Source organism: Elaeis guineensis, chromosome 3 (genome assembly GCF_000442705.2).
Source record: "Elaeis guineensis isolate ETL-2024a chromosome 3, EG11, whole genome shotgun sequence".
Classification (NCBI taxonomy): domain Eukaryota; kingdom Viridiplantae; phylum Streptophyta; class Magnoliopsida; order Arecales; family Arecaceae; genus Elaeis; species Elaeis guineensis.
Genome location: NC_025995.2, coordinates 101,630,750 through 101,644,562, shown reverse-complemented (window position 1 = coordinate 101,644,562; position 13,813 = coordinate 101,630,750). Strand labels below are relative to the sequence as shown.

At 37.5% G+C, this 13,813-nt stretch overlaps 1 protein-coding gene across 1 annotated transcript; it reads left to right on the top strand.

Moving 5' to 3' along the window:
• The first annotated feature begins 2,110 nt into the window (after window positions 1-2,110).
• LOC109505241 (probable carboxylesterase 2) lies at window positions 2,111-3,544 on the top strand. Its single transcript, XM_019847654.3, has one exon. It carries the CDS (start codon window positions 2,401-2,403, stop codon window positions 3,355-3,357), a length of 957 nt encoding a protein of 318 aa, XP_019703213.2. The 5' UTR covers window positions 2,111-2,400; the 3' UTR covers window positions 3,358-3,544.
• Window positions 3,545-13,813: the final 10,269 nt, after the last annotated feature.

Here is a 13,813-nt window from a genome sequence, read left to right as displayed (position 1 = left end):
ATAGAAGAGAAGGTGAAAACGAGGATTCAGAGGAAGAAGGAATACTTCTCTAAGACCAAAAGGGCCATTTTTATTAATTTTCATGGGCTCAATTTAGGAATTATACAAATATATTTTCCTCTAATTAGATGATTGCATTCCTAATCAAAGGGATTCAATTTAGGAATTATACAAATATATTTTCCTCTAATTAGACGATTGCATTCCTAATCAGGGATTCAATTTAAGAATTATACAAATATATTTTCCTCTAATTAGATGATTGCATTCCTAATCAGAGAAATCTACAGCTCATTTCAACAATTAATTATCCAACCACTTCTGGGGTGACCCGTCCTCTACTTCCCCTCATACTTCCATACTGCACTCTCCGTGCTGATAATCTTGCGTGGTTTCAGAAATGGATATATCATTGTTACTCATCAATTATATATGATTCGTGCTGGCTGGACATGGACAAAGATTACTTATTTTACTTGGACATATGGCATTGGCATCTGCTGGAATGTATACCTTGATTGGACTACAAGACGTCTTGAGTTGCTGACTGCTGCAGGGTCGGCTACCATACAGATCTGGGTCGCTTCAGCTTATCTGCATAGTCCTATTATATATGCACCTGTTATGGTTATTTGCATTGGGATTTATCGTTTGCGGATTTGGTTACCTGTGTTGCTTACTAGTGTTTTCATAAGCTACTCTACTCCTTCTATGACCTGTGCTTCTTGGTTGATGTGTACCAGGTGCTTTAGTAAGTCAGGATCTGAAGAGGCGCTGTGTACTCATTGCTATAGGTGTTACTGGACTTCCCTTCTTTTAGTGGTATGCTTGCTGGAATCCTGTGTTTCTTTGAAGGAGGAACTTTTCATGTATCTTCTAAGCATGGTTTGAAGCTTGATGTAATCACATTTCCTTGGTCTGCCTCGTGTAGTGCTGTATTATCTTGGTTTCATTTTGTATTCAATTGGGCCATTAGCTATGCTCAGGGCCCAGTGTGCTTTTGTATCCTAACTCAGTTCTGTCTTCTCTTATTTCGTTACATTAATCTACCTTCTTATTACCAAAAAAAACCCAATACAACCGATCTTTGATAGCCAACCAGCCCTTAAAGTTGAGCATTCAATATGTATAAATTCAGGACCCACTCCCAAAAAAAAAAAAACGACTCACGGGAGATTGTAACCAACTGTTTCCGAACATGGCGACCGTCGAAGAGTCCTACCAGAGCTGCATGGGCACCATCCAGTCCTTTGGCCATATCTTCAACATATGGGTTAGACAGTCCCGCAACAATGCAAATTGTGTTTTACCAAAAAAAAAAAAAATGTGCAATTTTATTGATGAATTGGAACGAATTCTACACCAACTGGAGATATTTGAAAACTGTAATGGAATTCTAGTTAATCTATCTAATTAGTCATTAGCAGCTACAACTAACTGTTTGACAACATTTACGACTCGCAAAGAGCCCAAAGAACCAGTTAAAATATTGAATCCGACGAGGAGAAAGGATGGAGAAGGGCCGGCAAGGATGGAGGCGAGGCGGCGAGGGCTCGAGGACGAAGCTGAGGGCCAGAGTGGATATGGAGGCGGAAGCGGCAGGAGAGGGGAGGGCGGCGTGGATGGAGGATCTGTGACAATGGAGGCGCTGGCACGATGGTGGAGGAGGGCTGGAGAGGATGGAGGACTACTCCTTTCTCCCTCTCTGTGTTCGACCTGTGAGATCGGACGACAGATCTCCACGGCCGCCAAACAGAAGCCCTAGCCCTTCTCGTGCGAGGATGGAAGAGTAACCAACGAGATGGAGGCGCTCGCGCGAAGATGGAGGATTTTTCTCTCGCTCCTGTGCTCGACCTCTGAGATCGGACGCCAAAAAGATTAAAGATGATGAAAGCAACTCGTCGTTTCCGCTACACCAGTCTCCGCTCCATTACCCCCTTCCTCCATGTCTCAAAGCCCGTTAGTTGATCGAACGGTCAACGTCGCCGTGAGAGAAGACCGATCATTCTTTCGCGCGAAAGAAATAACCCCCACCCGCATCAAAGAGCCGGCTCCTTCGGATCCACGCGATCGTATCCCTTCAGACCCCCACAGTCAACCCCACTCATCATTGAAACCGGCTCCTCGCGGTGCGTGCATCGTGCGGTGCATCGCGACAGCAAACAGCGTGTGCCATGTGTATATACGGCCCGTGTCCGTGCGCGCGTTGTTTGCTGGCCGATGCACCGCAGAGGATCCGCGCTCCGGAGGAGGCTCCCCCTGTTGACCTTTACCTTGTGAATCACAATTCCACAAAACGCGCACCGCGTTCGTTGCTAAGGTACCCTCATCGAGGAGATCCCCACGCAGGATCACAGCAAGCCCAAGCAATTGCTATCTCATCCCACCATCGCATAACCGATGGATTCCAAAGCTGAACTCCAATTTGAGTACCTCCCTTTCATCCGCACCTACAAGAGCGGCCTCGTCGAGCGCCTCTGCGGCACCGATATCATCCCCGCCACCACAGACCCTGCCGCCGGCGTGGTCTCCAAAGATGTCATAATCGATTCCGACACCGGCATCACCGCCCGCCTCTTCCTTCCTACATCGGCCCGCCACCTCCGAAATAAGCTCCCGATCGTCGTCTACTACCACGGCGGCGGCTTCTGCATCGGCTCCCCCTACTGCCCGCCCTACCACTTCTTCGTCAGCTCCCTCGTTGCACGAGCCAACGTCATCGCCGTGTCGGTAGACTACCGCCTCGCGCCGGAGCACCCGCTCCCTATCGCCTACGACGACTCCCTCCGCGCACTCCAGTGGGTGGCGTCGCATGCCAAGGGCGGACACGAGGAATGGCTGGCGAATCTTGCAGATTTCGAGCATTTATTCTTGGCCGGCGACAGCGCCGGCGCAAACATTGCTCACAGGATGGCGGTTAGAGCGGGGGAGGCTGGGCTGAAGCATGGGGTGAGAATCAAAGGGATGGCGTTCCTGCACCCATTCTTTTGGGGGACTCAGCCAGTGGGCTTGGAGACGAGGGACGCCGGAGTGAGGGCTGGGATAGAGGGGCTGTGGCAACTGGTGTGCGCCGGGAGGATGGGGATTGACGACGAGTGCGTGAACCCGATGGCGGATGGGGTGGCGGGGATGGTGGGGGTGGCGTGCGAGCGGGTGTTGGTGTGCGTGGCGGAGCTGGACGAACTAAGAGAGAGGGGTAAGTCTTACTGCGAAGGTCTGACGAAGAGTGGGTGGGGGGGAGAGGTGGATCTGCTGGAGTCGGTGGGGGAGGAGCATGTGTTCTATATGTTCAGGCCTGAGTGCAAGAAGGCTTTGGAGTTGATGGAGCGTCTGGTAGCTTTCTTCAGCAGGGATTAGCATGCAGATGCTTGTAGTTTACATGCTGAATCTATCATTAGTGCGTATTTGAATGTATGTTGTCTTAGTTTATATGAGTAACTACTCTTGTAACGCTGGAACTCATAGATTACCATGCCTATTTCTCAGTTCCATCTTCAAGGAATAAATGGTCTTTTGACGCTATGATAAATTTAAATTTCTTGGACGTCTCCTTGTTAATAGAGATCTGTGACGTCGAAGGGAAGAGCAGGATCTGGGAACTCATTTGGTTCGCCTTTGCTGAAAACTACAATATTCGTCTGCAGACACTTTAGATTCAACATTTCTTCAGTATTAATTGCATCTCTTCCTGCTTCGAGATGGAGGATAGGATCCGCGACTAACCAGCTTAACCATTTCATGGAAAGGACTGGGATTGTCATTAGGGGCAACCTTGTCCATTTCTGCTTGATAAACCATGTAATTGGGGAGAGGGATTTGATAAGGCCACCGAGGATTGATCCGGATGGGAGGGTATAAAGATTGGTATCTTTGTAGTTATACTAGAGAGATTCCCATTTTAAAGTAAAAAGCTTTAAAATACGATGAAATGACATCTCAGGTGAGTTTTTAATATCATTAAATGTCAATTTAATCGCCATCTCTTTTTTTTCATTTTGTTTATTGCCAAGTCGCTGTGGCCTAGATGGGGCCTCTGTATTGCATGCACCAGGTGCAATTGGGCCGCGTGAAATCCCACGGTGGATAACACGCCACGCTAAACCCTGTATGCCACCAATTTCCGATTGCATGCTATCCCCTAACCCTTGTATGCTATCCCCTAACCCTTGTATGCCACCAATTTCCGATTGCATGCTATCTCTCATGCATATGCTCCAAGATTTGTTCTGATTTACTTGCATCTGGTGCATACAATAATTTCTGATGGATGGGATGCTTTGAACTTGATAGTTTTGAAATTTTATTTATCATATGTCCGCAGTGATTACGATGCTGATCTCATTTATTTTATATAATACTGGTTTTATTTTTGTGTCTGCCTGAGAATCTAGAACGTGGTGCCCTATCATTCGTTCATATTTGTCTTATAAAATTATTCTTATATATTTTTGTTGGAAAATACCCACCGACCGACCGACCGATGGCCGGAGGAGCCGACCGACCGATTGACAGTCGGACCGACCGACCGACTTACGGCCGAAAGGACCGACCGACCGATTGACAGTCGGACCGATCGACTGACGCCACCACCGGCCCATCATCGGCTCACGACCGACTGAGGATATGTCGGACGCACCTTTCCCGACCGACTGAACCAGGAGGTCTGACGGCCGACTCACACAAAGTTCGCCGACCAACAGAGAAGCCCGACGCCACTCAGCTGGCTACCGACCTAAGGTCGGTCGACTCCTCTGATCGCCGTACAACCGTCGGACCTTGTCAGTTCTGACAGCGGCATGCGGCACTGCCACCTAGGGGCATTGTCCCGCTGAGGGCATTGTCAACCCTGGTGATTTGACAGCCCCACGGCGACGTGACACTTTCACGACGACTCTGACAGTCTACAGTGAGTTGACAGTTCCTCACTTGTCTGCGCCATTAATGACGGCGCCATACCGTGCTCCACTATATAAATCGGGGAAGGCAACAGTGCAAAGGATCCGCTCCCCCCACTTCTCACAGGCTCGCTCCTCTCCCTCTCTCTCTCGATCGAGCTCTCTGTCTTCATTTCACTGTTGCCCAGTCACCTCTCTGACTTGACCGTCGGAGGGTCCCCGCCGGAGCCGCCTCCGGTCAGTGTGGACTTCTCATTTTTGCAGGGCACGTTCTCCGACGATCGGACGACGAGGCGATTGGCCGCAACAATTTTAATATATAATCATATTTTAGTTAAAAAATAATTAGATTTCGGGGTCCATCTATCCGGATTCCTGCATCGACAAGACCGTAGGAATGGCTTCTCACAATCGGGACCGCTGGAGTCACTTTCTCGCGGTCGCTTTTTTTTGTGCAATTTAATTATCGATCCTTCCGGGCACTTCAAGTTCATTACCTAAATAATTTAAAAATATATATATTTATCAAAATAATATATTTTTTAATTTATTTATAAAAATAATGTAAATTTATAAAACGTCATTTAAAATGAGATTTTATAGTATCTACCTCACCACCCTCTCTGCTCCACGTGGACGATCTCAAAAAAAAAAATTAAAATCATCATTCGAAATGGCGTAGCCACTGCTGTGTGTTGATCTGTAATTAAGTATCGATCTTAAAGGATCGTATTATTTTTTTTTATTTCAATAAAAAAGAGGCATAATTCTTTAATCACCGGTCCCTATCCCATCCCTTTCCACTCAAAAATTCCAACACTCTTCCCCAGCCTTCTCCGCCTAACCCTACCCATGCTATTAATGTGACATGATTTCTTCCATACTTCAGATCGAGAGTTCATTACCTAAGTAATTTTTAAAAACAAATTATTTATCAAAATAATATATTTTTAAATTTATTTACAAAAAATAATGTAAATATACAAAATATCATTTGAAACGGTATTTTATAATCTCCACGTCACCACTCTCTTTGTTCCATATGAACGACCAAAAAAAAAATTTAAAGTTGTCATTTAAAATGATATTTTTGAAAATATTATTTCAAATAACGATCTTGAAAACGTTCAAATGGCGACTTTAATTATTAACTTTTTAAAAAAAATAAAAATAAAAAATAAAAAAAATTATAATTATAATTTTAAACTTATAAAAAAATAAAAATTTTTATTTTTATTCAGATAAAAATCATCATTTCAAAATACTTTTCTCATTTTAAATTAATTATTTTAAAAAATATCTAAAAAAATACCAAAAAAAATAAAAAAAAATATTATAAAAACAAGATAAAAAGATAAAAAATGAGAAAAAAATTAAAATTAAAATTTTAAATTATAAAAAAATAAAAATTTTAATTTGAATTCAAAAAAAATCATCGTTTCAAATTACTTTCTCCAATTCAAATTAATTTTTTAATAAAATATCCAAAAAAAGAGAAAAAATACCTCAAAAAAATATCATAAAAAAATTAAAAAAAATTATAATTATAATTTTAAATTTAAAAAAAAATAAAAATTTGAATTTGAATTCAAAAAAAATCACCATTTCAAATTACTTTCTCCATTTCAAATTAATTTTTTAATAAAATATCCCAAATAAGATAAAAAATACCTCAAAAAAATAAAAAAAATAAAAAATATCATAAAAAAATGGAAAAAATTAGAAAAAAATAAAAATTATAATTTTAAATTTTAAAAAAATAAAAATTTTAATTTTAATTTAAATAAAAATTATCATTTCAAATTACTATCCCCATTTCAAATTTATTTTTTAAAAAAATATCCCAAAAAAGAAAAAAAATACCTCAAAAGAACAAAAAAATTAAAAAATACCATAAAAAGAAGAAAAAATGAGAAAAAAATAAAAATTATAATTTTAAATTTTAAAAAAAATAAAAATTTTAATTTTAATTCAAATAAAAATCATCATTTCAAATTACTATCTCCATTTCAAATTAATTTTTTTAAAAAAGTATCCCAAAAAAAGAAAAAAATACTTCAAAAAAATTAAAAAAATTAAAAAAATTAAAAAATACCATAAAAAATAGCAAAAAATGGTAAAAAAATAAAAATTATAATTTAAAATTTTAAAAAATATAATAATTTTAATTTTAATTCAAATAAAAATCATCTTTTCAAATTACTATCTCCATATCAAATTAATTTTTTTAAAAAAATATTCCAAAAAAAATACCTCAAAAAAAATTTTAAAAATATCATAGAAAATGGTATTTTTAAAAACGCCATTTTCCTTGGCGTTTTTAAAAATACCATCTCCCATGACGTTTTACCAGCTTATGACCCAAGAAAAAAAAAAAACCAAAACCAAAACTCACCTTGGCAGTGAGCTCCGGTGTTGCCTCCAGCATCTTCCTTCTCCTCTCCGGTGGCACGACGGCACGACGGCGAGCTCCAACGACGACGTTGAGCTCCCTCTTCTCTCTTTCCTCTTTCTCTCTCTCTCCCTCTTCTCTCCCCTCTTCTCTCCTTTTCCTTGGCTCGCCGGCGACAGCCGGCCGACGGCAAACCCTCGTGCCCCCATGTCGTTGACCCACCAGTGGGCCGGCGGTGGCCGCCCCGCCCCTCTCCTTCTCTTGGCCGGCCACCCGATCCCCTTGCTCGGCCGACCCTCCCCGCGCCCTTCCACCTTGCTCGGCCGACGGTGGCCCTACGACAGCTGGCTGACAGTGTGTCGGTGACTGCCCCCCGGCGACGATGCCGCGTGGCACCCCCCTCCACATTCTTGGCCCGACGGCGGGCAGGCGACGGCCGCCCCCCACCCACCCGCCTCCCCCCCCCCTCGTTGGCCCTCCCCCCTCGTCAGCAGACGGCGGACGGCCAACGGTGACCCCACAACGGCAGCTGACTGATGGCGGCCCCACACGGCCCTGTTGCGGCCGACCGACAATGGCCCTCGGACGACGGCCTTGCGCCCCCACATCCTTGAACCATTGGCGACGCCGTGGTCGCCGCGCCCACCCACCTCCCCGTTTCCTTGGCCCGGCGGGGCCCTGCGGCGGCTGGTCGGCAACGGCCCTGCAGCGGCCAACCGACGGTGGCCCCCCGACGGCGGCCCGTGCGCCCCCCATCTCCTATTTCAATTTTTTATTTTTTATTATTATCTCATTATTTTTTATTTTTTATTTTTGTCTCATTAGATTCGGATTTGATTTAAAATTCGATTCGACCCTAATTTAAGAATTTTAAAATATATTGTATTTCATGGAACCGTAGATCCGTCAGTTGATCAATGTAGGATATTCTACGGTATCCATATAAATATATATTTAATTATATATTTTTGTACGGATACCGTAAAATATATATATTGGTCAATTGATTGTTCAGTTTGGACAATTTGAGAATTGCATTTAATTCTGTAGGTAATTACATTATTCGAACGATATGCAGAGGATTCAAGAGAAATTCCGGACAGTATTTTTCTTTAGTTCTCCTCACACATTTTTAGCCATGTGGGAAGAACTAAGAAAAAATATTATCAAAATTTTTTTCGGTCCCTATTGTGTATCGTTTGATTAATGTAATTAATCTATAGAATTAATATAATTTTCAAATGGGATAGGATCTATCTGTACCTATTTGTTAATGATATGATACATTTATCATGTAAATCTTTTGAAACGATAAAATAATTACTAATACTAATTTTTTTGATTTTGATTTTGTCATAGATTTCTCTGAAAAAATGGCCAGTACTCGGGTTCGTGTACTATTGTATTATGATGGCATGATACAGAATGACGAAATTAGTGTGCAGTACAGTCACCCTATAAATCGGATGATTAGAGTATCTTGATCATTATCACGTCAAGAATTATTGGACCATTTATACAGCAGTATTCCTGTAGACAAAGAGAAATATGAAATAAAATTAAAATTGAGATCTCCTAATCTGTCGGGACAGTTAATACAAAGCAAGTATAACTTAGTTCCAATTGATGACGATAAAGATGTCGAAGAAATACTGACCTTTCTTTTGAAATATTCAGAATATCGATTTTTAAAATTATATATTGAAAAGGAAGATATACCGAGCTTTGGATATTATAGTCGGCTTTTAACCCAAGCGGATAATATTGTTGGGCCTTCCTCGCCTTTCTTAACTCCTATGGTACAAACCGACAGTGTTGAGGCCATATTTGCAAAATAACATTCTACTACTGTCGGCCCTAATTATCTAATTATTCAAAGTCTTATGGTGATTTCTCTTGTGTCTTCTGCTATGGTGACTTCTCTTTTGGTAGAAATAGTGGTAAGTGCGGGAGACGACACTCATATAGAAAATGATGACTGGGTAGGTGGTGGAATAAATTCTGATAATCTAGATTTTGAGTCAGATGAAAACGGAGATGAAGACTATTGGATAGATGAGGACAGTAATAGTCAAGATGATGATGGTGAAGATGAGGATGATGAAGAAGATGTTCAACCTAATATTAATGTAGGAGAATCTCAACTCGTTTGCATAAACCCCCATAATTTTTTAACGATATAAATTTAGATGATGGTGGTTATGTTAGTGCTGGTCGAAGATTGATCTCTGACTATCAGTTTTGAGACTCCTCGATGACTGAATTTTCTAAAGGTCTAATATTTGAGAGTAAAGATTATGTAAGGAGAGCTGTTGATTTTTATCATATTATGAAGTATCGAATATACAATGTAGTTCAGTTGCATTCAAAGTTGTGTTCCGTATGATGCGTATCATCAGATAATGCTCAAAATTGTAAATGGAGGCTTCATACTGCATTGTTGAAAAAACATGGATATTTTCAAATCACAAGATATGAGGGTCCTCACACTTGTTTGTTTACGGGGTTGAGTCGAGACTACAAATATGTCAGTGGAAAGATGATTGGCACACTAGTCCGACATATTGTTGAAAAAGATCCCAGTATTAGAGTTGAAGCTATTGTGGCAATCGTTAATGATCAATTTAATATACAGTGTCATATAGAAAAGCATGATGTGGAAAGCAGAAGACATTGGTTGATATTTATGGAGAATGGAAGCCGTCTTATGCTAAATTACCCTATTATATGGCTGCACTTTAACATGCAAATCCCGGTACAGTTGTTTCATAAAATTTTTTTCAAACTGTAAATTCCAATGACTGAATTTTAAATTATATTTTCTGAACTTTCAAACCATCCATCCAGGATTTTAAGCACTGCCATCCTGTAATCTATTAAAATTTTATTTATTTATTTATAAATATCATTTTACAGTATTCATAATCTATTAAAATTTTAGCTTACTAATTTTTTTTATTTTAACTCTGTCAGTTTTTGTGAGAGCTATATACACATGAGATATTGGCTATATTGCCGCAGATATGTACAGTTGGACATGACATACGGACTGCTAGGGTGCCACTTATTTATTTTGATGTGGTAGAGTAGCATCTTTTCGATCGTATCCTGCAGTAGTTTGGTCAGATTCAGGGTATCCCAGAGCAGTTTGATACCAGCCAGAGACTTCATCGTATTGATCGACGAGGGAGAGCTCGTATTGACTGGCGTATCAGACATGCAGAGTACATCGATATTTGAGATGCACGTCGAGATCATATTGTTCATGGTGATCCCATTTTGAGAGGTCATTCATATATCGAGGACTACATGGCTTAATTTTTTAGCATTACAGTGTGAGTCATTGTACAATCTCGATATGCAGTTTCCGAATACGAAAGCGAGAGTTCTGCTGTGCGTCTTTTGGTAAGACCAAGAAAATTATATTTTATATCAATATCTTTACTTCTAATAATTAAGATTGAAAAATAGTTTATGTTGTTTATGTTATATTTTTATTTTATATTTTATAGTATATTACTAATTTTATTTTTATTATGTAGACTGATTTATGTCGAGTCTTGTGTTAGACACTCGTCGTGCTTTATCTACGACTGATGAGGATGAACGGATTCAGATACTGCATGAGATAGAGAGAACAAGTTCGAAAATATTGATGGCGGTTGGTGTTGATCCATATAGCTGTGCGCCTTGGTATGGAGCAGCCGATGTGCTAGATATGAGATATATGCCACACCATATATTCTACATATGCCATCACCGTATATTCCGCAGATGTCATCACTACACGCTGCACAGATGCCACCACCTTTTGATCCATAGATGGCAGTGCCTTCTTCTTCCTACATCCTCCAGATGATATCATCGGATATCAATTGGCCACATGAGTATGACACTTTCTTTTCAGGCCCATCCGTATATCTAGATGAGAGGTTGAGGAGGTCACTCAGTCCGTAGATGATCCGACAGCATCAGTTATTCCTGAGCAACATGATCAGCAGACCTCCACTGATATAGGGGAGGAGCCATCATAGTAGATACAGGGGCACAAGCAGCCGTTGAGGACCTTTCTGAGAAGGTTCAAGTGACCACAGGCACCATAATGTCCTTGTGGGACTTAATATTTTTTAGATTTATACTTAATATTTTAAAAACTTTTATTGTACTATTTTTTATACACATGATATTTTTATTCTATTTTATATTATTAATTATTGATTCTATTTTATATTATTTAATTTCAAATGATCGGATATTATGCTTTGTGGATATGGATACACAGTCTCATGTGTCTCAGAACATTAGGGGAGAAAAAGTTATGCTAAAAGGGCTATAAAAATTATAACATAAATAAAAATAATATATCGGATAATTTAATTATATTTCTTAAAATATCAAAAAATAAGCTAAATCAGATAAGTCGGTGGGGAACCAGCAAAGTTCAAATCAATTTTTCGATAAATGAGATGAATCGGATCGTACTAGTACATCTCAATCTGGTACGGGCACGAATAGCTATGTACGGTGCAGTATGGATCGATATAGGTCAGTAAGACTCCGGTATATTATAGTGCTTTTACCAACCGCTCGGTGCGATGCGGTTTGAGCTGCTATAAGTCGGTATGGAGATGATACGAATTAATTTTCTATTATTTTTTAATTTATTTAAATTAAAATTAAAATTTTTATTTTATTTTTTTAATTAAAATTTATTTTAATTAAATTTAAAATTTTTATTTTTTAAAATTTAGAATTTTAATTTTTATTTTTTATTTTTTATTTTTTTATTTTTAAAATTTAAATTTTATATTTTTTTATTTTATTGATATTTAAGCCTCTTTTTGAAAATACCATTTCAAGTGATCAGATATTATGCTTTGTGGACATGGATACATAGAGACTCATGTATCTCACGTGTCTCAAAATTAAAATTTTTATTTTTTTTAATTTAAAATTTTAATTTTATTTTTTTTAATTTTTTACTATTTTTTTCTTCTTTTTATGGTATTTTTTATTTTTTTAAGATATTTTTTCTCTTTTCGAGATATTTTATTAACAAAATTAATTTGAAATGGAGAAAGTAATTTGAAACCATGATTTTTTTTAAATTTAAATTAAAATTTTTATATTTTTTATAATTTAAAATTTTAATTTTAGTTTTTTCTCATTTTTTACCTTTTTTCATGTTTTTATGGCATTTTTTTATTTTTTAGGTATTTTTTTACTTTTTTTGGAATATTTTTTTAAAAAATAATTTGAAATGGGGAAAGTAATCTGAAATGGTATTTTTTATTTGAATTAAGATTAAAATTTTTATTTTTTTCAAAATTTAAAATTATAATTCTTATTTTTTTCTAATTTTTTCCTTTTTTATGGTATTTTTTATTTTTTTCATTTTTTTGAGGTATTTTTTATTTGAGATATTTTTTTAAAAAAATTAATTTGAAATGGAGATACTAATTTGAAATGGTGATTTTTATTTGAATTAAAATTTTTATTTTTATTTTTTAAAATTTAAAATTATAATTTTTATTTTTTTGGTTTTTTTCTTTTTTTATGGTGTTTTTTATTTTTTATTTTTTTGAGGTATTTTTTTGGATATATTTTTTAAAAAATTTATGTAAAATGGGGATACTAATTTGAAATGATGATTTTTATTTGAATTAAAATTAAAATTTTTATTTTCTTAAAATTTCAAATTATAATTTTTATTTTTTTATTTTTTTAGATACTTTTTTTTGAAATATTTTTTAAAAAAATTAATTTAAAATAAAAAAAATAATTTGAAATGATAATTTTTATTTGAATCAAAATTAAAATTTTTATTTTTTTTATAAATTTAAAATTATAATTTTTATTTTTTTTTGAAGTAAATAATTAAAGTCGCCATTTGATATGGCGTTTTTAAAAATATCATTTCAAATGGTGTTTTCAAAGTCGCCATTTGACATGGCATTTTCAAAAATATCATTTCAAATGGCGACTTTAATTTTTTTTTTGATCGTCCACGTGGAGCAGAGAGGGTGGTGACGTGGAGACTATAAAATATCATTTTAAATGACGTTTTATAGATTTGTATTACTTTTGTAAATAAGTTAAAAAATATATTATTTTAGTAAATATTTTTTTTTAAATTACTTAGGTAATGAACTCTCAGATCGAAAGTGAAACATAGTCTGATTTTTTTGATTTTTTTTATGAATCATGAGAGTCGTTAAACATGACTGCAAATTAATGAGATTTTGATGTCCTAATTTGATCCATAAAAAAATTAAGATAAAAAAATCCAGAATGCAACGCACGATCATATAGAGTCTCCAAGATGCAAAAGAGCACATAGATATTAGGGTGTAGCCCGCAAATGCATGCGCAGTCTAGGTGGGCGCGAGGCCCAATATGGGAGGTCTGACGTGGTCCATGATGGACCGTGAGAAAGGGTACGATCCACACAGGTATCGTGGATCGGCCCGATCCATGAAGCGAAAATCATGATCCATAAGGTCTGTTTGTGCGATCCAATGGTCGA